At 41.1% G+C, this 25,332-nt stretch overlaps 1 protein-coding gene across 4 annotated transcripts in view; it reads left to right on the top strand.

The window, feature by feature from the left end:
* Positions 1-25,332, top strand: part of AKAP6 (A-kinase anchoring protein 6) — a 464,347-nt gene that overhangs the window by 201,508 nt on the left and 237,507 nt on the right. For all 4 annotated transcript variants that reach the window (XM_082737844.1, XM_082737845.1, XM_082737847.1 and 1 more), the window contains one exon: positions 243-2,009. In XM_082737844.1, the coding sequence (XP_082593970.1) occupies positions 243-2,009 (1,767 nt within the window). The remainder of the gene's footprint in view (positions 1-242; positions 2,010-25,332) is intronic.

Genomic DNA, 25,332 nt, shown 5'->3' with positions numbered 1-25,332 from the left:
TTGACCGTTTCTGTCAAGTCTCTATTCTCCAGATTAAAGAAAAGTCCCAAAATATTTAAGAACAGGATACTAAATAAAGCAATATAATTGATCAGTATGCTTTTCTGTATGTTAAACCAGAAGCAATGGAGACTGCTGCATTTTTTGACCTTTACAGTGGCCTCTGCTGAGATTTCATCTGAACAGCAGTTGAGTATAATTGATGTTGCATTTACTGAAACTGTTGCCCTTGTCTGTTCCAGGGCCGGCTTGATTCTCTAACAGAAGTGGATGACTCAGGACAGTTAACTATCAAATGCTCTCAAAATTACTTATCTCTGGATTGTGGTATTACTGCTTTCGAACTGTCTGACTACAGTCCAAGTGAGGATTTGCTCGGTGGCCTAGGGGACATGACCTCTAGCCAGGTCAAAAGCAAACCCTTTGACTCTTGGAGCTACAGTGAGATGGAAAAGGAGTTCCCCGAGCTCATCCGAAGCGTTGGGTTACTCTCGGTGGCCACTGACCCCAACCCATACAGCTGTGGTAAAGCGGTTGGTGAGGACGCATCTCAAGTGTCTCTTTCAGCAGATGACAAAGGTGGACGTGAGGAGGACAGTGCTTTAACAGTCGAGGAGCCACCAGGCTTAGTGCCCGGAACATCATCTTCCGGGGAAGCTCTGACAAACGCCGATCAGCCCCCTCCTGAGGCCGTGATGCCAGAAGCCAGTTCCTCCTCCCAGCCTGAGACAAGGAAACAACAGCCTCAGCCTTGTGAAAATGCAACTCCCAAGCGATCCATCCGAGATTGCTTTAATTACAATGAGGACTCTCCCACGCAGCCCACATTGCCAAAAAGAGGGCTTTTCCTTAAAGAGGAAAATTTTAAGAATAATCTGAAAGGCACTGATAGAAAGAAGCAGCTGGCTGATCTCAAGCCCGAGATGAGCAGAAGCACCCCCTCTCTGGTGGACCCTCCTGACAGATCCAAGCTTTGTCTGGTGTTACAGTCTTCCTACCCCAGCAGCCCTTCTGCTGCCAGCCAGTCCTATGAGTGTTTGCACAAGGTGGGGGAGGGGAATCTTGAAAACACCGTCAAAAGTCACATCAAGGAAATATCCTCCAGCCTGGGAAGGCTTAGTGACTGCCACAAAGAGAAACTTCGACTTAAAAAGCCACACAAGGCCCCAGTAGAGGTGCCCCCATGCCGAACTCCGAAGCGGGGGGCGGGCTCAGGCAACCAAGATGAGAGCACGAAGAGCTCAGCCATGCCGAATGGAATTCCTTCAGGTACCCCCAAGGCTGTAGAGGGGCCAGAAACAGACTCCGTTTCGACGTCCTCCCTCGAGCCATGCCGTCAGACGAGTTGGAATGCCAAACTGCCAGTGCAGTCAGAAACATCCAGCTCTCCGCCTTTTACTCAAAGTAGCGAATCCTCTGTTGGCTCAGACAACGTCGCATCTCCAGTACCCCTTCTTTCAAAAACCAAAAGCAAAAAAAGTTACTCCTCCTCTCCAAGTCACGTCACCAGGAATGGCCAGGTGGTGGAGGCCTGGTATGGTTCTGATGAGTACCTAGCACTGCCCTCTCACCTGAAGCAGACTGAAGTCCTAGCGTTGAAGTTGGAGAACCTCACGAAGCTTCTGCCTCAGAAACCCAGAGGAGAAACCATCCAAAATATTGACGACTGGGAACTGTCTGAAATGAACTCGGATTCTGAGATCTATCCAACGTACCATGTCAAGAAGAAGCACACGAGGCTAGGCAGAGTGTCTCCAAGCTCGTCCAGTGACATAGCCTCTTCCCTGGGGGAAAGCATGGAGTCTGGGCCCCTGAGCGACATTCTTTCTGACGAGGAGTTGTGCATGCCTCTCTCTGGTATGAAAAAATACATCGACGAGAAGTCAGAGAGAGCTGCATCCTCTGAGAAAAAAGAGAGCCATTCTGCCACAAAGTCTGCTTTAATTCAGAAACTGATGCAAGATATTCAACACCAAGACAACTATGAAGCCATATGGGAAAAAATAGAGGTAAGGTGGTCTTCTTTTTTTTTTTTTTAATATTTTATTTATTTATTTGAGAGGGAGACAGTGAAAGAGAGCATGAGTGAGGAGAAGGTCAGAGAGAGAAGCAGACTCCCCATGGAGCTGGGAGCCCCATGCGGGACTCGATCCTGGGACTCCAGGATCATGACCTGAGCCGAAAGCAGTCGTCCAACCAACTGAGCCACCCAGGCGTCCCTAAGGTGGTCTTCTTAACTTGCAAGATTTCTTACCTGATCTTTGGAAGTGATGCTGGGAAAAGGTCAGTCCCTCTCCACCCTCACTATAAATAGCGTTGCCATGTTTGATAAGCCTGATTCCTCAAAGAAGAAAAGATAAAGCTCAATGATCACTGTGGCGTGGCAGAGTATGTATCTTGTCTGGGCATAAGCTTGATGTGTCCCTGTTTGGTGCAGGAATCTCTGCTGATGTTGGCTCCTGATGAATGATGGGTCCCTTTGAGTGGAATGCAAAATAGTGTAGACCAGTAGCCGTGCACACACCAGTACCTCAGGAATACGGGAATGGAATGTTGCAGTTATCCTCACTGATTTTTTATTTGTTTGCTCTAACCCCAGAATAGCTTACCATTCCCAATGTTAACTCTCTGTAGAAATGGACCAGATGTTTCTAATTTTGGGGGGGGATCTTTATTTTCTTTCAGTCTTTCTCCTTTTTGAGGTCCCTGGCTAATAACCCATGCTGCCTATACTGTCTACTGCCCATGGGCTCTGAGATGGGGAGTTGATATTTGGGGTAAATCTGTACTTTTCTCTTATTTATTTATTTTTTTGAAAGAATGAGAGTGGGGAAATGGGGGGGGGGCAGATGGGAGGGGCAGAGAGGGAGAGACAGAGAGAGAGAATCTTAAGCAGGCTCCACGTTCAGCCCCGAGCCCAGTGTGGGTCTCAATCATGACCTGGGCCTAGATCAAGAGTCCGTTCTTTTAAGTGATGGAGCCACCCAGGCACCCCAAATCTCTACTTTTAGAATGGATTATTAGATGAAATCTTTGAGGACAGATGTGAAAATTCTCATCTGAGAATTTTCTCAGCTCCGGACTGAGCTCCATAATTTAAGCTCCAGTGATTTTAAGACACTAGATTAAGTATAGTACACATGGACAGGCTAACCTGGAGGAAGACAATGAAGGTATTTAAAACTAAGGAAAAGTTAATGGTGATATGTAATAGTAACATATATTAATGATTATTTTTACTAAGAATTTATGTATCCAATTCTCACAACAACCCTAATATTAACCCCATTGTATGGATAAGGAGACTGAGGCTGAGAGAGACCAGACAGCCTGCCCTAGAGCCCAAACCATTAACTAAATGCTCCCATGTCTCAGTAAGGAAGAGATCAATATATACTACATGTAAATACTATGGTACTGGAAAAAAAATATGTCAGTGGAGCCAGGATTTACCTGGGAAATTCTTGTGAAGGGCCAAGCCTTCAGAGGAGTTTTGAAGGGAATGCCAGGATTAAGACAGGGAGAAGGTCAGTGGCTATTTCAGGCAGGAGGAGCATAAACCAGAACACAGGTGGATCTGGGAGTGGGCATGTTTATTGGGGGTGGGGGCTCAGAGAGCTGTCCTGACTGGAAGGTCTGTGAACGGAGAGCAGTAAAAGTTCCCATACATGGAAGAGACCTGGTTGCTCCAAGGCCCCTAAGGCCAGTATGAGACAGTTAGAATATGTTTCCTCAGCACCCTTGGCAGCTTCTCTGCAATTGACTGAGGGAAGGAATAAAATCCGCGATAACTAATGCTTGGGCTCTAATTTTGTGCTTGGCTCCAATATAAGAACTTCACATGCCTTATTCTATTTAAGTCCTGGGGGGAGATAGGACTTTTTCAGATGAAGAGGTGAAGGCAGAACAAGCTTAGAAAACTTGCTTTAGGCCTCCCTGCTAGTAATTACATGGTAAGGGTTTGAACTCAGAGCCAAGCCAGCACACCGAAAGCAGTGTAGGTCACAGCCTTCGGTAGCCTTTCTGAAGATTTAGTTGACAGTAACAGGAGGGAGGTCATGGCAGTTGTGATGGGGACCAGGGCAGCCTGTGGCAGCCAGTCTAGGGGACTGCTCTGATGTGCAACAGGCATGGGTGGGGAAGCTGCTGAAGGAAGAGGATCCAGAAAACTGGGTCTAAGTCTTGTTCCATCCTTAAAGCCTGGAGAGACCCATGGCTAGTCATGTTTCATTCTGGGCCTTTTTTCTTCTTTTATAAATAGAGATCTTTAAAGCAGATCATGGCCACAATACCAGCTTCCAGTGGTAGCATGTTTTGTTTCCATCATTCTGCAAGGATGAAGCCAAGTGTCCAGCCTCTGAGGACTGGTGTATCTTTTTATAGAAGAAAGTGTTTGGATGGGTAGCTGGCTTGAGGTAGAGGTGAGGCAGTTAACTTAAAAAATCGGTACATTGATATTGATTATATGATAAAACTGTTAAGAGGAAGTGTCTCGTAGGCAACTGGAAATACCATCCTGGAGTTGGGATATGAAGTAAAGGCTAAATGAAGATTAAGCCCCTTGGTCAGTCCAGCCTCTCTTTATCACTTCAGTGGGGCAGCCGCCTACCCCCAAGTCAGTTCACCTTGGATATCACACTCTAGCTTTGATCTACCTATAGTGACCCAGAGAACCTATTCTACCTGCAAGTATAACATAATAAGAGAAGGTGTTACTTAACATCTTCTTTGTATCAGGCATCTACTAGCCACTTTACCTGCAGTAATTTTCTCATAGGATTCTCAAACAGCCCTACAAGGTAGGTTTTATTATCCAAAATGGACCACTTCTCTCCTGCTTCCAGTGTTCCCATTCTGGTGCTAGCCTCCTAACTGGTCTCTCTGCTCCCATCCTATTCCTATTATAGTCTTTCTAGCACAGCAGCCAGAATGATCCTTTTGAAATATAAATCAGATCATATCAACCCTCAGCTCAAAACCCAACAACAGCCCCTGTTGCATTCAGAGGCCCTACATAGACTGTTCCCTTGACTTCCTCTCTGACCTGATTTCTACCTGCTCTTCATCATGCTCACTTCCCCGCCTTCCCACTGGCCTCTGCTGTTCCTAGAATAAGCCGGGCAGACCCATGCCTTTAGGATCTTTGTCAATTCCCTCTGCCTACACTCTTACAGATGCTCTCATTTCTAATTTTTTTAACCTCTTCTGAGCTTGCTGGAGTATTAACTTCTTAGGGAAGCCTACTCTGACCACCTTTTTAAAGATGTAACCTATGAGGTATGTACGTGGCTCAGTCGTTTGGGTGTCTGCCCTTTGGTTTCTGCTCAGGTCATGATCTCAGGATTGTAAGATCAGCATTCTCTCTCTTTCCCCTCGGCCTCCCCTCATCTCTCTAAAATAAATATATCTTTAAAAAAATAAAGGGGATAGCCTGAACCCTTTTAATTTTTTCTACAGCTCTCACTGTATTCTGTCATTTTATATAATTCTGTTTGGTATGTTTATTGTTCTAGAATGTTTACTGTTTCCCCCTGCTGGAATGGGAGCTCTGTGAGGGAAGGAAGATTCATCTGTTTAGTTTGCTAATGACTCTAATGTACCTCTAACAGTGCCTGGCACATACTAAGTGCTCAGTCAAGACTATCAATAGAATGGGTGAATGAATCCCTGTTTAAAAGTCTCTCCCTGCAGAGAGATGAAATCACTTTTTCTAGGGTGACCAGGTAATAAGTCGTGTGCTCCATGTGCTTTGCCCTTCCCACTAGATAGTCTTGAGAACAGATGAATCCCCTGACAGAGTGAGGACAGATGGAGAAGAGAAGACAGGTGGGAACTGAGACTCAAGCTGTTATGAGGAAGGAGTAAGGAAGAGGTCTACATGACAGAGAAGATTCTCGGGTGTTAAGTAAATGGGGGAGCAGGGGTCCAAGATGGATGTTAGCTTTGTTCTCTACAAAAGGGAAATGGAGAAGAATAAGAACAAAGAAAAAGAAGCAACCTTAGATTTGGTTGAGATGGTCAATGAGGGCCTTAGAGAAAAATGGACTCAATGAAAGAGTGGAGGTAGAAGCTGGATTATAGTTTACTAAGAAGTGAGAGAATCATATATAGCTCAAGGAATTGGGTTGAGAAAGCAATACGAGGCAAAGGGTGAGAGTTGAAAGAAAAGTCCAATAAAAGTGTCACTTAGAAAAACATTAAAGCTTATTTGAAGGCAGAAAGAAAAAACTCAATAGAAAAAGAGATAGAGGTGGCTGGGCAAAATGTATACATATGGCACATGCTGAGACAAGACAGGAGGGAGCGTGGAACTCCCATGGGAAGAACGTTGGCCTAATATGAAAAAGTTATAAAATACTGAAGGATACATCCTGCTTCTGATTCCACCCCCACCAAATGGAGAGCGGTGTGTCTTCTCCTCCCTTCATGTACCAAGTTCTCCTGTCTTTTCTCAGAATGCAGGGTAGGAGGCATGTAAAAGCCCACTATCCCATTCGGGACTTTATGGGGCTGTGATAGAATCCCCAAGATAACACCTGAATGACAAGTGTCTGAGACACTTTTTAGGTTCCCCTCCCCTCACATTTGAGTCTTTCTTGTAATGGGCTGGTTTTATGAATGTGAAAAGATTTCTTTTTAATTTTTAATTTTTTCATTCTGTAGGAGAATTAATTTGTTTGAATACATAGTGTATTCACATGGCTTAAAAGCTTATATGTTTAAAAATATCCAGAGGCTCCTGGGTGGCTCAGTCAGTGAAGCCTCTGCTTCCAGCTCCGGTCCTGTGGATCGAGTCCCACATCAGGCTCTCTGCTTAGCGGGGAGCCTGCTTCGCCTTCTGCCTATGCTGCTCCCCCTGCTTGTAATCTCTCGCTGTCTCCTATCAAATAAATAAATACAATCTTTAAAATATAATTTATTAATTTCGGAGAGAAAGAGAGCATGCATGAGCAGTGGGGGTTGTGCAGAGGGAGAGGGAAACTCTTTCTCTCCCTTTTTCCCTGTCTTGGGCCTCCACCACATTGAAGGTGATCTCTGTTTTTTAGTTTATATGTCCTGTAAGAAGTTCTTTACACATATACAAGCAAATGCAAACGTATTTATTAAGCAATATTTTTAAACCTGAGAAATAAGTCACAGCCTATTCTCCTCCTCAAATAAAAATTCCTCTGTTAACTCTATGAGTTCCTAAGGGACGTTCCTTTCCCAATATCTCGGTGGGAGTTAAGGGGGTTTTGCTCAAATATGGTTGATTTTCCCACAACCTGTTGTGTGGATGAAGTAATTGAACATCTCAGGTCTGAGTGTTCACCTCCAGTGCAGGCTTCTCAAGGCCTAAAATTAAAAGTGAAAAAATTAGTCAAACCATTGAGCTAGATCCATTTGTTGTGGAACATTCAAGAAATAAAGTAAAAGAAATGAAAAGAAAGGAGGAGAGGGCCTGTCTGGAGCAGATGAAATCCAACAGAATGATGAAAGATTAACTTAGTGGGTGGGTCTTATGTGGTATAAATAATAGGGATTGGCAAACTATAACTTGCCTAGTGCCTAATTTTTAAAATAACATTTTCTTGGAACACAGCTATACTCTTCATCAGTGGCTGCTTTTGGGCTGCAAGGACAGAATTGAGTTGTTGTGATGGAGACTGATGGTTTGCAAAGCGTGAAATATTTACAATCTGTTACAGAAAAAATTTGCTGACCCCTGCTCTAGAGTAAGGAAGAAGGAAGGGAAATGATTTTTCATCAGCATTTATTATGGACCAGGTTCTGATATAGGTTCTTTAATTTAATCCATATGACATCCCTATGGAAGAGCTATTGGTCTTGTTATTGGTCTTGTTTTACCGATGACAGGTCTGAGGCTCCATTGCTAATGACTTGGCCCGGGTCACACTGTTGCTAGTGTAAGAGCTGGGATTCCAACTGAGATGCCTGAACTGATTTGGTTTTCTCCTAAAGATATATTCCAGTGCCAGGAAAGTTAGACAGTAATCACATATGCAGGTCAAATCTATTTAGGAAACCTACAAACCATTACTAGATTAGTAAATGAATAGTGTGATTTCTTCCTCACGACCTGAATAGAAAGGTACTGCCTAGCGAGTAGCCACTTGTCCAAGGAGAGTGATTATTAATGCCAGATTAACAGCTGTGTGATTCTAAGGGGTGGGGGGGGGTGCTGGCAGAATGCACTGTAGCCTGGTGCCACCCAAGGGAAGCATCTCAGGAGATCTGTCCTTTGGGATATAGTGCAATGTCTACTTCTCACATTGCAGACTTCCTGCTCACATAAGTTCTCAAAGCTCATCCCGGAAGACATTGCTCTGTTAGATTGGACTCATTGGTACCAGGCTGATGGCTATGTGACATAGCTGATCCCTTTTCTCTCTAGCAACCAGTGTCTTCAAATACCAGATTATGGCATTACCACTGAAATTGAGTGACTGAGCTGTTATGAGCATTTTATCTTTGGGGCATCTGTAACCTGATTTTAAAAACTTCTTTGGTGCCAGCTAAGGATGTCTTTGCACATAAGTTATTTCAGATTTAGTGCAGCAAATACTTAGCTGGGTACTTAGTCTTCATAACTAGGCCATGTAAAATCACAGTCAAGTCTATGGAGTGGCACAAAGGCGGCCACCATTGCTGCTGGGAACTGGTTGGTACCATCACGAGTAATGTGAAGGTAGAAGAGATTTGGTCCTGGGATTAACTTGGCACTGATTTCTTTTTCCAAGAGGTAAAATGGGTCCACATAGAAACTGTCCTAGCTTTTACCCTCATTTTGACTGTCTGTTGATGTACCAATGATACCACGCTGATGATGGCAATCATTAAAGAAATAGCATGTTGTCCTGAGTTCTTTTTCTTTCCTTTTCTTTTTTTTTTTTCATTGTGGTAAGAGCCACATAGTGCAAAATTTGTCATTTTAACTGTTTTTAAGTATACAGTTCATCAGTGCAAAGTATAGTCACATTGTTGGGCGTGCCTGTGTGGCTCAGTTTGTTAAGTGTCTGATCCTTGATTTCAGCTCAGGTTGTGATCTCAGGGTTGTGAGATCGAGCCCTGCATTGATCTCCACACTGGGTGTGGAGCCTGCTTAAGATTCTTTCTCTCTTTCTCCCTCTGCCCCTCCCATACCTTCTCAGGCACACATGCTCTCTCTCTTAAAGAAGTATATTCACATTGTTGTGAATCAGATCTCCCGACCTTTTCCAGTCTGAAACTCTGCATGCACCAAACAGAAACTTCCCTTTCCTCCTCACCCAGTCCTGGTAGCCACCAGTCTTCTCTCTGTTTCTATGAATTTGACGACTTCAGGCACCTCATGTAGGTAGAACTATACAGTATTTGTTTTTTTGTGACTTGTTTATTTCACATAACGTAATGTCGACACTCAAGGTTCATCCATGTTGTAGCTTGTGACAGGATCTTCCTTTTTAAGGCTGGGTAATAATGCATTGTGTGTCTACATTATATTTTGTTTTTCTGTTCATCTGTGCATGGATATTTGGCTTGCTTCCACCTTTTGGCTATTGTGAATAGCCCTGTTATGAACATGGGTGTTCTCTTTGAAACTTTTGAAACTCAACTCTCAATTCTTTTGGCTATATATCCAGAAATAGGATCACTGGGATCACATGGTAGTTCTACTTTTCATGTTTTGAGGAACCTTCATACCATTTCCCATAGCAGTTGCTCCATTTATAATCACACAAATAATGTACAAGAGTTCCAATTTCTCCACATACTTGCTGACCCTTTTTTTTAAAATAGTAGCCATCCTAATGGGTGTGAGATAGTATCTCTTTGTGGTTGTGATTTATATTTCTCTGATGATTAGTCATGTTGAGGCATCTTTTCATTTGTTGGCCATTTGTAAATCATCTCTGGAGGAATATCTATTCAAATTCTTTGTCCATTTTTAATTGGGCTATTTGTTTTGCTGTTCAGCTATAGGAGTTCCTTGTGTATTCTGGATATTAACCCTTTATCATATATATGATTTGAAAAGATTTTCTCCCATTCTGTAGGTTGCCTTTTCATTCTCTTGAATGGGTACTTTGAGGCACAAAAGTTTTTAAGTATGATGTAGTCCCGTTTTTCTATTTTCCTTTTGTTTCCTATGCTTTTGGTGGTATATCTAAGAAATCATTGCCAAGTTCAATGTCATGAAGATTTTCCTCTATGTTTTTGTAGGAGTTTTATAGTTTTAGGTCTTTGGATTCTCTTTTATTTTATCTCAATGTTATTACCTCTTATCTTTTAAGGATCTCACACAGGCTTTCTTATAAGATAGAACATAGCTTCATAGCTAAAGCCAAGTCACCTTCTGGGATTTGTCCTTTAAATAAAAAACACTTGGAGTCATTCTTTTTACAAAGGCTTATCTGGGCATTATTTATTTGATTTGAGATTTGAGTAGGTCTCATTTGAAATACGTCTTTGTCTTTCTTTAATCATCCCCAGAATAACTTACCATCTACTATATAGTCAAGGTCTACCATAAATTCTCTTCTCCCTCACTTCTGATATTTCTTTTAGTCTGCCCATGTACCAGTGTTCCTAGAGTTGGTAGAGTAGTACTTTCTTCTTAGGTGTTGATAATAATCTCCTAAGAGCATCTTATCAGATAGGAAGTATTTAAGGTATTTGGATTCCACTGTTTTTCACTGCTATTTCATTTTGTATGTGCCTTTCCTTTATGATAACTTTTTCCTTCAGTTGCTAGTCTTCCTCTTGTCCCCGATTTCCTTCTCTTCCCTAAATCTTCTCTCCTGTTCCTTTTTCTTTAATTTTTTTCTGGACCAGAGAGTTTTCACTTTCTGGCTCTGTTTTCTCTTTTTCTTTCCCCAAGAGCATCTTCTACTTTCTCCTTCTAATATTGTCCTAGACATTCTCAGATTCCAAATATGAGAGCACTATGAGTTGACTCTTTACCACCATTCACTCTCGAATGTGTTTCTTTTAATGCACTGCTTAGTCTTAGAAATATGTATGTAGAGAATTGAGGAATTGTTTAGATGCAAGAATATAGAAAATGAGAATTAAGTTTAAATATTAAGGAAAAAAAATTCTGAAAGAATTGGGAAGACTCAGCTTTGTAATTAAAATTGGGAGATTCAGAAGTCCGAAAAGATCACAAATTGAAGATGTATTGATAGTACAGATGATTAGTCAACAAAAGGTTAATATAATAGAATGGTGTAGGAACTCTGTATAGTTTTCTTTATTTATACCATGCACAATCTAAATATTTGTCTTAGATTCTGGACTTAGAGTTTGACAGAGCTGTGAAAACATAATTCAGGGCTCTGTGCTTATTACATAAGATAATACATGGTAAATACCACGTGGAAACTCATACACTGGGAGAACAGAGGAAGGAAGAGGATAACAAGTATATCTAGACCAAGCATCACAGAAGAGGGGCTACTTGAGCTGGGTCTTGAATGGTGGATAAAATTTAGATAGAGATGAGGAGGTGGAAGGTTAAGGACAGAAGCTTTGGCATAAGCCAAGGTTGAGGGCAAGAGTATTTAAAGTATATCTTGGGAAAGAGTAAAGAGAGATGCTTGGTGTTTGGGGTATATGTTAAATACTATAAACAAAGAGACCCGAATATAATAAGATGGAAGGATTTTTTTCTTTTTTCTTTTTTATAACAGCAGGTAGGTAGACAGTCCAGGAAAGAAGCCATCTAAGGACCCAGGACCCTTTTTGTTGTTGCTCTTCTGTGGCTTACCCATTCTGTCAGCATTCCAGTTTACCAGAGAAGGGACATGGAATGCAGCCAGCTTTCTTCTCACAGATCTGACCTGGAAGTTGCATACTAACTGCAGAGGAGTTTGGGAAATGAGCCTCTAGACAAGGAACATTGGGAGGCAGACATCTGCTTAGAGTAGTTTGTTGTAGGGCTAAAGTATGATGGACTTTGAATTCCAAGTGTTTGCATGGTACAAACACAAAATAAATACCTGCTCCAAAATCTGTGAGTGAAAGAATGAGTGAGCGAGGGCGGGAGTGAATGTTTTGTTCTATTTGAACTTTATCCTCTAGACCAGAAGCCACCCTGTGTAGGCAAGATCTTACAAGTCTTAAAACAGTAGAAAATCTGGGTTTTATATAACCTCTCCCAATTTTTAAAATGTTGGGTCTGAACAATTTTCAAACAGGCCAAGTGAAAACACATATGTAAGTTAGACTTGGCCTTCAAGTCACCAGTTTGCAGTCTTTGTGAAAATGAGAAACCCTTAAAATTTTTGGCCCAGAGAATTGGTATGGTTTAAGAAGGTTCATCTGATTGTGGCACACTTGCCTTGATACGCCACTTGCAAAGTGGTTCTCTGTTGTGGATGCTTATTATCATTACTGGAGAGATTTGAAAAAAAATCCCAACCTCCGGGTCCACCCCAGACTAACTAAATCAGGATCGCAACAGGCGGGTAATTTTAAGAGCTCCTCAAACAATTAGGATGTGCAGTCAAGGTTGGGAGTTAGTGCCCGAAGGCTAATTTTGAAGGTTATTACAAATAGCCTGGTCATGTAAAAGGATTTGAACTGTGTGGCTTTGGAAGCCGCTGAGGAAATAAAGAGACAGAGGTGGGAGATGTTATAAAGGACAAATCAGTGAAAATGTTTGGCTTCTTAAAGGGAGTGGAGGAAAAGGATCTAAAGAGTTGAGATTTCAAGCTGAGTTTGGGGCTGAGAGATGTAAAGGAGTTTAACAAGTGGTTCCAAGGTACATATGAAATTAAGATACACAGTGGGTCAATGGGGCAAAGGTAAATGTTATCTTATATGCAAACTCTGTTGCCCAAATCCAAATTGAGAATATAACATCATTAAAGATCAAGCCACATTTTTTTTTTTAAGGATAATAATCTTTTGTGTATATTTTGTCACAATGCCAGGAAAAACCTGTGCGTTAACATTGCCAGTGGATTCGTTGAGACACTATGCCAAGGTCATTGCTCAAGGTTGGTAGAAAAGAACTGTGGGGATCCAGAACAAATTCCTTTCCTGGTTCATACATTAGGAATGTTTCAGTCCTGCATCGCTTTGGTTTCTGCAGAGCCTTTAAGGGTTTGAGGCTTTATCACGATGATGTAGCGCCACCGTGAGGCTACATCCGGTTACTGCATCTAGTTTTTGGCCTCTAATATACATAAAGAGGTGCAGTTTTTTGGTTTATAGTTTCACACATTAAACGAAAGTAGTTCTTTGTTATTTTCTTAGCATGGAAGGGTTATGATTAAATAATATCTTGTTGTGTCAAGATAGTTAAAGTGCCTAACTACATTTTGCAGGAAGTATTTCTGTGATGATGAAAATCAAGTGTTGCATTTTTTTTTTTTTTTATTCAACTAAAAAAGTTCCTGGAATATTAGTGAATTCTTCTCTATCCTTAAACCTGAAGTCATGCCCCTGGATTGCTTTGGAAAGGTAACAAAACAAAACAAAATCTTGATATTTATGGCCCACTTACAAAATGTTTAGGCAAGGTACTAAAAGGTTTATTCATTCAACACATCATTGCATATTAATTCTCAAGAAGAAAAATCCCTCTTTGAAACAGACGCTCTTCCGTTGTATCCCCATTTTACCAGTGAGGACAGAGAGGCATAAAGAAGTCGGTCATTTACTCAAGGGTATAGTGCTTGCAGGAAGGAAGTTTGGCTCAGTTTACAACCCCCCACCTTTTTAATTATGAAAACTTGGATAAGCCTTTAAAAGTTTTGTGTTTAATCTCCTAATATTTAAAATGGAATATTAATTAATTAGTTATCATTGCTGTTGCATAGATTATTCTGTGAAAAAGAACAAAGGGTCACTGTAAACGCTAAAGGCTACATAAATACTAGTCTTGTCATTTGTGTGATTTTGTCTATGAATCCAGGTGATCAGCATCAGCTTTAGTAGGAAGAACAAGAATAAGAATCTTTATTCTGCCACTAAGTAGCATGGTCACCTTGGAAATTTAACTTCTCAAGCCTCAGTTTTGAAAAGTAAATGTTCATAAAGAAGGTGAGGTGGTTGGTTGACCTGCAAGATACTTCTTAGTTTTGAGATTGCATGGGATTGATTATGACGCAATAGGACTGAGCAGCCGTTTCTCAGTAAAGTACACAGTGGAGGGTATCCCTTCCACATGGCTGGCTTTCTGTTCCTCGGGATGCTGGGTGACTGGCCCTCCAAAGTTCCTAATAGTAAGTGAAGGGGAGGCCATGGCATCAGTGAGCCTGAAGGTATGTCGGTATTCCTGCTGCCGTCCCAGCACTGTGATATGACAAGAACCAGACATCCTACAGGAATCTGGGGCCGGGCTAGAGTTTGTAAGATGGCAAGAGACCAGGGACAATGGTGATAGTAAACAAGCAAGTAACCCAGTAAGAATTAGATAGGGATTAGCCTCAAATTATAGCAAATGAGGTCAGCTAAATGAAGCAGATAGGAAACATTCACCTTGGCAGACTCGCTATTGTGATGTCTTAAAAATTACCTGTCAGCACTGCTTTTGTGCTGTTCAGACAGCATGGGGAAAAAATCATTCCAAGAGTGTGGGTTCTGTGTCAAGGTCACTCATGATGTCAGACTGTGGCTGAGGCTGTGGATATGACTATATAAAGACGATTGGCCTGAATTTTGCATGGCAAATAAGCAACTTTATCCAGGAAAGATGCTGCCTGTAAGCTCAGGACCATGTGCTTTCCGTCTCTCATTTTGATTCAGTCATGTGCACTACTTTTTGAGAAGTGAGTGGCTTTACCATTTGCCTTCATTATTTACCTAGGAATAAAGGAAGCTGTTGGTATTTTCCTTTTTAATGCTCTGGAGAGGTGCCGCTCAGAGGTGGTGCTCTGGTATTTCTGATTGGTCTGGAGACTTTATTCAGCACAACAACACTTGAAAGTTGTGTGTGTGTGTGTGTGTGTGTGTGTGTGTGTGTGTGAGAGAGAGAGAGAGAGAGAAAGAGAGAGGGGGGGGGCAAACAGAGAGAGGAAGGTGTATGTCACAATTGACAATCTGGTATTCCCTTTTTTTCCTACTAGATACAGCCCATTACCTTATAGAAGTAAAGCTGATAAGTTGAATTAACAAAAGTATTTTTGTTTTGTTTTCTTTATTTTCTATACCAAAGGGAAGACTGTTTGTACCCTTCTAAAACAAAGTCTAATTAAAGCCCTTTTTCTTATCCTAGACTTACTACATCTTTGGTTTTATATTGTTTGGTGCATGCCCTTGTATTCAAGAGACTGTTGACCAGGGCCTTCTTCATAGGATACAGGACTCATGAAAAATTACATTGTGCCCATTCCTCTTTTTGGAGACACATTTATATGAGGGAAGTTGAGCTGGCAAGAACTCCAAGAGTAGTAGTAGCCTTGCTCAAGGTGTCAAAAAAGAGGAATATTCAGCAAAGTAATAGAACTATTTGGCAACAGAGCAGGTGCATTTGGTGGGAAGAGAGTTCTGGAACCCTCCGTAGTAATTGGGGGGGGGGGGGCTTCTGTGGTGCTAGATGGCAGCAGAGTAGAGTAGCTAAGAATATGAGGTTGTCTCCACCAAGTGGCTTGGCCTTGTCCCAGTTTCCTCCTCCTAGGGTTAAAAGTGTTCTCTTCCACATAAGAGCTGTGACTGTTAAATGTGTTAAAAATGTGTAAAGAGGCGAGATTAGCGCCTGCTCTGTAGTACCCATTCAAAAAATGTTAGCTCCTGTGACTGTTGTTGTTACTAAGTAGCAGCCTCCCCCATATAGGCCACTCTGATGCAAACTGGCACGTTTCCTCCAGGTCCCCTGCTGCTGCCTCTGTACAGCCTCACTGACTGCGTGGTGTACCGCAGCAGTCTTTTAGCTGGGTTCTCTGGTCTTAGCTCTACATTCTGCCTTTGGGGATCAAATGTCACCACCCTGTTTTCCCTTCTCACTTTCAGCTGTCTTGGTCATTATGACGCTTCAGACCCCAACCCACGATGATTAAGACCTTTTCTCCCTCTTCTTGGGAACTGTGCTGGTTGCCCTAGATTTTTACATCTCTCTTCTCTGTGAGTCTCTGGGCCTCCCGTCTTGACAGATGATTCTTATATTGTATTAGAGATAATTCTTCTCTAATTGGCCCAATAATTTTAGTTAATGCACTTCTTGACATTTTAGGAAGTTTGTGTAGGGGAATTTATACTATGAATGGTATTCAGACAAAAACAAACTTCTAGTTTATAATATTGTCACACAACAACCTTATAAATAATATGTACTAATTTACTTATAATTTGTATTTATACATATTTATACTATTTATTTATAATTATGTGCTTATAAATAACAATTCCCACAGCACTCTTTAATCAGAGGGAGGGTCATTATAATATATTACAGGAAGAAAAAGGAAGGGCCTCCAGGAGGTTGAGAATTATCCTTCAAAGCCCTGATTGTTAAAGATGGAAAGATTAAGAAAGTATCTTGGAAAGGCAGTAATAGGTTGGGGTCCTCTGTTGGGAAGGAGACATTTGAGCTCAATCTTGAAGGACAGACATGGCAAGTGGAGCGGGAGACACTGGGAGAGTGTGTGAAGGTCAGCAAGATGAGTTTCCTTTCTAACTAGAAGAGAGAAGGTGAATCATATGAACATGTATACTTTGAGGGAGGCTCTCTATGCAAGAGCCACAGATGTGAGCAGTCAGAAAGGCGTGAGAAATTGTTGAGCTCGGTACCCTCATTTTGCAAACAAGACCTGCATCCCCCAGTCCAGAGTACTTCTATGAGAACCTCCTGTCTCCTGGTTATACCAGATCTTGCAAGCTTGTCGCAAAGGGGCAGCAAGTACCTTTTTCAGAGATCAACGCTGACATGTTCCTAGTGCCTCATGGCTGTCGGCTTTTTATTGTTGTAGCCCGCAGAGACTTTGAAGCCGATTCTCCTTCTCTGAATTTGGTGTGTTTCCCAGTTGATTTTAAGATAGGGCCAGGGTTGAGAATCACTAAGACAGGCACGGAAGTGTCTTCTGGAGTGAAGCAAGTTGAATGCATTGCACTTGGCGTGTCCTAGTTAAATGTGCCTCTGTACACTGTCCCTAGGTTCTCTTATCCATGCTTATGGCCTCCAGCACCAGCTGTATGCTGCCTCCTTTCTTGTTCCACACCTCACCTGAGTTCAGAATGCCAGCTCATATCTAATACTATGCTCATCATCTGCCTGTAAGCGGTTTCTTCTTTCTGAATTTTTTACTGCATCTTTCAGAGAATGGTACCTCCAAGTAACATGAAGTTGGCAGTCATTTTGGATTCTAACAAATTTCTCCTCCCTCACATCCAGTTGGTCCTGTCCATTGTAACTTGTCTCTCTCTGTGGCCTCTCACAGTTCCTCCATGTCCCACGGCTGCTGCCCGAGTCCAGCCCTCACCAGCTACTTCAGGGTATAGTGTAGCAGCCTTTTAACTGGCTTCTCTGGTCTCAACCTTCCACTCAGCCATCCACTCTCTCCACTGCTTCAGAAATCCAGTGACCACCACCTTATCCTCAGGATAAAGTCCTGACTCCAGAGTATGTTCTGTGTGGTCTGGTCCTTGTCAGACTGTCCAATCTCATTTCCCAGTTTTTCCCTCTCTGCCTCTGGAGTGTGAGCCATCCTCAGCTACTCAGTGTTCTCAGAATGAGCTGTCCTCTCTCAGACTTTATCTGCCAGGAATGTTTTTCTCTTTTCCTCCCAGTGCCCTTTTATTTCTTTTTTTTCTGAATCATTTACACGTATCTTTCATGGCTCAGCTTAGTTGTGATTTCCTCCTAGAAGCCCTCCCTGATGCCCCAAGACTGAGATAAACGTCTTTCCATTGACTCCTAAACATTGGGATCATCTACAGCAGAGGTTCCCAAGATCCTTTCCGCAGGCCCACAAGATCAACTATTTTCAGTTAATACTGAAATGATGTTTGCCCTTTTTACTCTCATACTGTGTATTGTAGAGTTTTCCAGAGGCTATATGACATATGATATTTCAGTAGATTAAATGCAGAAGTAGAAAATGGGAATCCAGCTGTCTGTATCATGCCAGACGTTAACCAGATTTGCATACAGCTAACATTTTGAAAACACAGTTATTTTTCATAACAGTGTGTTACGTTAACATGTGTGTAATAGATTATGTTAAGAGATTAATAAATATTTTTTAAATTTCTAAAATGAATATTTATGGTTATAAACCAACAGAAACAAAAGTTCTTTGGGGCCCTTAATAATTCCTAATAGTGTAAAGGAGTTCTAAAAGTTTGGCAACTGCTGATCTATGTTATCACACATATCACACTTTATATTACTGTGCTCTGAATTCTGTAAGAGAGGAGTCTGTGTTGTTTATATACTTGAGTTCCAGGCCTGAATACAATTTCTGATACACAGTAAGCTCTCAATATTTTTTGAGTAAAGAACCTAATACACATGTGTATATGTACGTACACTTAGAGTTTGAACAAAAGACAATTTAGTCTTTACATGACCTCACTTAATGATACCCAATTTAGATAGTATATACGATTAACCAAACCAATACTACTCTGAAATTTTGTGTTAGTTTTAAAAGCTCTATTTCTGTCCTTTTTTTTTTTTTTTTTTTTGGAGTTCTAAGAATTTTGTCAGAAAGATGTCTCTGAAAACTTAAAAATTCAAGCTCTGTTTTGAATACACAGCCCCTGAGTTCTTCTGACTTGACTACCTACTGGATGCGGGTTATCAGTCGAGTACTTAACCTTGCTGAGCCTCAGTTTCCTCACCTGTAAAATGGGGAGCATTGAACTAAATGGGTTCTAAGGGCCTTTTGTAGACTTGTTAACGTAAACTTTTCTCCTTTCCAATCACATGCATTTAGATAATACTGTTTTCTGCCTTCTTGGCTCTAATGATAGGGTAGTGGCTGAATTTCTATTCTTTCCTGACTCACCACCCTGAAATTCTTTGGTAGAAAGGTGGCAATTTTCTTCTTTTTAAAAATTTATGACTGAAGTATGTAAAATGACATACAATGTTATATTAGTTTCAGGTGTACAATATAGTGATTCAGCAATTCTGTACATTACTGCTCAATGCTCACCAAGATAAATATAGTCAGCGGTGTCACCATACAACATTGTTGCATATTGTTGACTATATTCCCTGTGCTGGCTTTTTGTCTCCATGACTTATTTATTTATTTTTTTTAGTTGAAGGATAGTTGACACACAATATTACATTAGTTTCTGGTGTACAGCACAGTGATTCAACCAGTCCATACCTAATTACGCTCTGCTCACCACAAGTTTGCTCCCATCTGTCACCATACAATGCTTTATAATACTGTTGACTCTATTCCCTGGGCTGTACCTTTCATCCCTGTGACCTATTCATTCCATAAGTAGAAGTAATAAATGTTATCTCCCACTCCCCTTCACTCATTTTGCCCAGGCACCCAACCCTTTTCCTCTGGCAACCACCAGTTTGTTCTCTGTATTTATGGGTCTGTTTTTGGTTTGTTTGTTTGTGTGTTTGTTAATTTTACATATGAGTGAAATCATATAATATTTGTCTTTCTCTGTCTGAGTTATTTTACTTAGCATAATGCCCCCAACATCCATCCATGTTGTCACAAATGCCCCCTACATTATGCATGTTGTCAGCCTTTTTATGGCTGAGGGATAGTCTTAGATATACATATATGTACCACATCTCCTTTAACTGTTCATCTATTGGTGAACACTTGGGTTGTTTCCTATCTTGGCTATTGTAAATAAATAATGTTACAATAAACAAATAAACATAGAGGTACATACCTCTTTTTGAATTAGTTTTTTTGTTTTCTTTGGGTAAATACCCAAAGAATCAGTAGTGGAATTACTGGTTTATATGGTATTTCTAATTTTAATATTTTTAATTAAAGATTTATTCATTTATTTGATGGAGAGAGACACAGTGAGAGAGGGGACACAAGTAGGGGGAATGGGAGAAGGAGAAGCAGGCTTCCCACAGAGCAGGGAACTTGATGCGGGCTCCATCCGAGGACCCTGGGATCATGACCTGAACTGAAGGCAGACATTTAATGACTGAGACACCCAGGTGCCGTCTAATTTTAATTTTTTGAGGAAATTTCATTTTGTTTCCCACAGTGGTTGCACCAATTTGCATTCCTACCAGTAGGATTCCCTTTTCTCCACATCTTCACCAACACTTGTTATTTCTTGTCTTTTTGATACTAGCCCTTCTGACTTGGGGTGAAGCGATATTGCTTGTGGTTTTGATTTGCATTTCCTTGTTAGTAATGTTGAGCATCTTTTCCTGTGTCTGTTGATCATATGTATTTCTTCTTTGGAAAATGTCTACGTAGGTCCGCTGCCTGTTTTTAATTCAGATTGTTTGGTTTTTTGGTGTTGAATTCTTTAAGTTCTTTATATATTTTGGATATTAATCAAGCATATATCATAAACACCCCCATCTTGCTACATGCGTTCTTGTTCTAGATATTTGATTTGCAAGGAGGTCTCACTCATCCGGAAAGTAGTTAGAACTAATCTAAATATAGGATTATAACAGCATTTTCAACTCTGTACTTCAGTGTCAAAGAACAGTCCCTTTTTGAGCAGCCTCAAAACTTTATGGACATGTCAGGAAATGTTTATTAAAAGTGATTAATTAGCTCCAATTAATTAGGTCAGGGGAGACTGAAAGCTGTAGAGCAAAGAAAGACGAACAGGGAAAGAGGAGAGGAGAGGAAGGGAGGGGAATAGCATGAAGGAAAGAGGACAGGACGCCGAAAGAAGGGGGGGACTAGGAGAAGAGGAAAGAGAAGAAAAAGGCAAAGGACAAACAGTGATCAAGAAAGCAGGGGAAAAAGGGAGACTGAAAAGAGAGAGCACAGAGCGTGGGGACTCGTCTAGAGCGGCGGCAACTGTGATAGGACTGGGTGAAGCTGCGTCGCACCTCCTGGGCTCCTCACAGCAGCTTGGGAAACAAGAATGGGCCACAGTGGACGTTACTGTCCTTTGTTTTTCTTTCTGGAAACCTCATAGGAATACCTCTGCTGAGAAAGGCAGTGTAGGAGCTCAGAGCTTCGGCTCTGGAACAAAACTACTTAATATCTATTCAGTGGCTTTATGACCTTGAATAAATTACATAACTCCTTTAGGCTTCAGCCTCTTCATCTGTACAAGAGGGAAATTCGTGAAGACTAAATGACTACATAAGTTATTAGAGGAATAGCTAGTAGATAGTTATCATCCAAATGTTCAGTATCACTATTTATAATACTAGATATGAGAAACTTACAGTTAAAGCATTAAACTATCATAATCCTAAATTCTAAGGTGTGATCATCTCAGGTCCTTTTTGGAGATTCCGAGGCAGATAAAGTTGACCTGATTTGCTCATTCGGTGCCTCTGGAGGATTGGGGTACTTGAGCAAAGATCTCCATTAGAGTAAGTGAGCAATGCTGTGGGGCAGTCCTACTCTCCGGGAGGATCCCCAGCTTCAGCGCTGTGAAAGTGTGCACAGTTGTATGAGTACTCAAGCTGGTCTATACTTCAGTTTTCCCATCTATAAACGAAATAGTTTGGGAATCTAATAGCATAATTTTGTTGTAAGAATTGAGTAAGTGCCTGGCACATAGTAAGTGCTCAATAAATATCGACCTGTTATTTGTTCCTCTTTATTCCCAATTCTCTTATTCATTCCTGTTTTTATTAGACTTTGATGGTACGCATTTCAATCTTGTTTTGCCCTAACATTAGTTGATTACTTCTCTGTATAAACCAGCAGGGAACAACTGAGCTCACGCTCTGGATTAGTTGGAGGAAACTCTCTCCCACTGTGAGAAGCAGGGGTCTTCCCGGGCTTCTCTTTTCCCAGTTGAAACTATTGTCAACAGTATTTGGAGATGATGAATCAGCTCAATTTATCCTTTCTACATGATACTGAGTTCAGAATAGAACTTCCCACCTAGTCAATTTCAGATAATACCATTCCATGCCTTCTCTCTCTCTCTGTGTGTGTGTGTGTGTGTGTGTGTGTGTGTGTGTGTGTGTGTATGTGTGTCTCTCTCTCTCTTTCCAACCGACAGCCTTTTACTTTTATTCTGGGATAATTTTATCAGGAATATTTTTATATTCTAAAGTCATCCCATTCAACCTTTAGAAAAGAAGCTTAAGTATTTCATAAAACATTTCAGTGCTAGAGTTTTCTTGTGCCATCAGAGTTAAAACTGCCTTAAACCGTTTCATTTTCTCTTCAATCTTTTTTCCTAAAAGCACACGCCAAATCCTCCCTTCTGTCAATTACTTACACGGTGTTAGATGTTGTGGGTAGGAACACAGGTAAACGTGTCAGGTGGTAGAATCCAAAGCACTTCTTTTAACTCCTTGGCCTTTTATCTTGAGCTTCTGGTCTGGAGTGGTACATTAAGTGCCCAGATAGGTGGTTAGGGAAGGTAAATTGCATTTTACTGCTCTTGTGTAAAAATCTAAATTAGACATTTCATATAGGAACTACATGTGTATGAATTAACCAGACACAGAGACTAAATATATACGTTGGTAAATATACATGTAAAATCTCAATGCATGTTTTGGCTTCAAAATGGAGTTCTAATTTTTCCAGTTATTGGAGTCTAAATGAAGCTTCCTTGTGTGTAGGGTAAGAGGATTACAATAACTTGTTGGTAGCCATTGTTAATGTGAAGATTGGCTCCAAAGCATGTAGCCTGTTTTGAGAAGTTAAGCCAGATTATTCTAAAACGTTTTGCTATTAATGGAGAAATGTGATTCCCCCTCAGACCTGCTAGTGGAATAAGGAGACAGGAAACCTCTGCTGACCTGCAGTCTTAAATGCTACCCCCTCCGTGTTGTCCCAGTTGATGACCTGAGACAGAAGTTACAAAATGTGTTGTTTCAGCTAGTATTGTTCAAATGAGATCATTCAGTGAAATTTTGAATCTTGGAATACTATAAAAGAAGTAAATACATTTTAATAAAGGTTCAAAAGATTCAACAGCAAAGACTGAACAATTTTTCCATAAATATACTGAACATAGTTCACTTTTTTGATGACCTTCAGTAGGTCCCTGTCTGAAGGCAGCTAATTTGATCTAGATGAAGTCAGACATCATGTTGATTTCTTTGTCCATTGAGAAATGAGAAGCCTTTTGAGGGTATAGACACACACACACACACACACACACACACACACTCTAACAACGAAAAGAAATAAGTAGTTGAGGTCCTTGGCTGAACTCCTTAGAACCAAGGGCCATCTTCTCTGTGATTAAAATGAGTCAGATTTATCTGTAATTGAGGCTCTGTTAGAATTGGCCAGAAATTGGTTAGAAATTCCAGCATGTAACTGCCTTACATTTTTGGTTGAAATTTTCCATGAGTTACAAATGAAGTTTATAGTGATTTTGGCTTGTGGGGGGGGGGGGGGGGAAGGCGTTTGTTCCTTGCTAACCATCTAGCCTTATCAAAGATCTCCTTTGAGAAAAATGAACAGAAAACACTAAAGGGGAAAGATTGAGAGCTTAGAAAATTTTACCCCAGTGCCAAGACTGTAGGGCTGGGAAGAATTGTTGCTTTTCCTTCATCTGGGTCAGATGGCATGCTTCTGAAAATATTTCTAGAGGTCAGTGTGGTGCACTGAGAGAAACCCAACTGTGGGGTGAGATATGGGTTTGGGCTCTAACTACACCAATTCTTGCCTTAGGCAAGTCACTTGCCTTCTTTGACCCTCAGTTTCCTTATCTGTTCAATGACCAGAATCAGCACCACTCCACACACTTGTGACAACACGGTGTTTACTTCCTGTTGTACATGTTCCCCTTTACCCTCTTAGAGAACTAGGTTTCCATTTCAGTTTGGTCTAAAAATCATGGAATTCTATACAAAATGACCCCCTAGGCTTTCAACACCAGAAGGCCGACACCATTTCCCATTTCCTACTGTATTGCGGGCTTCTGGTCCCATCCCTGATGCAAAGAAGGCGGCGCCCCTGTCTTATTCCTGCTCCAAACAACAGGACTTGCTGGAGGGTGACAGTCATCACCCTCAGTTTGTGTTTAACCAAACCGGGCTTGTTGTAGAGAGAAATAGGTGGGAAAATAAAAGAAATAACAGGCATTCTTAACCTGTCATGAGAGGGTAGCTATTTGCAAGACTCGAAGGTGAATTTTCCTTGTGACTAGAATCTTCAAATATGTGTTAACCAGCTGAAGGCCCTAGCAACTCATTTTCTACAAACCTGAAAGTGTGCATTTGCATGTACTTTGACGGCGCTGCTTAGTCTTTAAAGAGATTGATGCTTCAGAAAGTTTGAAAGTAAGATTTTTAAGAAGCACTTCATTAAGGAACTTTTAAAATGCAAATGATTTGAAAGTGGGAAGTGTGCCGTTGGTGGTCATTGGGTGGTACCAAGGCTGCGCGCATTCTGTTCTCTCTCACGTTGCCCAGCCAGGTTTCCTTCTGGGTGTCGAATCCTGGCTTGGCCTTAGTGAAGAGTTTGCAGATTCTCAAAACATGGGTCAGATATGAATATGTCAAGGAACCCATCCCAAGGGATACAATTAAAGGGGTGGCCTGGGAAGACTGGGGCCTGTTGACTGAGTCCCACTCAGTGTGCCCCTACAGAGCTTGGTGGGAGGCGGAGAAAGATAGTGGAAGAAGGCGCAGAAAGGGACCGCTAGGAAATTGGTGGTCGAAAATGACAGGAGAGAGACTGAGCTGGTAAGATACTTCGGCAGGAGTTTGAACAGCGAAGGCTAGAGGTGTGCACCTTCCAAGGGTGTGCAGTTCAGCCTGTAGCTCTGAGTTGGATGTGTGTAAAATGTGCTTTTATCTAGTGCAATGACAGCATTGGATTGTGTCATGATGGAAATCTGAGTTTTATACTCATCTTGGACTCTCAAAGTAAGTCAGTGTGAACTCAGAATATTAGAGAAACAAACACAGATGGGTCAGATACTACAAATAAGAACAAATTTGGATACACACAGAATTCTGATACAGGCAGAATACATTTCACAGAAAAATCCAGGAGAATAGTCCAACTCTTTTATTGATTGTCAAAATTTTTCGACTATTAAAATTACTTGAGTCGAGTAGGCCAGTGCTGAGACATGCTTTATATTCTGCTGAAATTTTTGCTGCAGTGATATTTGTTTTTTTTATTCCCAACAATGTCCAGCAGGGTGTTTTACACAGAGTAGGCACTTAATAAATATGTGTTAGAAAAGTGAATGAGTGCCCAGTGTTTGTTATGCTAGAACTTGATCTGTATTATAAAATAAATATAATTTTGTATTTTCCCCCATTTTTCTATGTTGGTA

Source organism: Mustela nivalis, assembly GCF_964662115.1.
Source record: "Mustela nivalis genome assembly, chromosome: 6".
Classification (NCBI taxonomy): domain Eukaryota; kingdom Metazoa; phylum Chordata; class Mammalia; order Carnivora; family Mustelidae; genus Mustela; species Mustela nivalis.
This window is presented reverse-complemented; position numbering and strand designations above follow the sequence as displayed.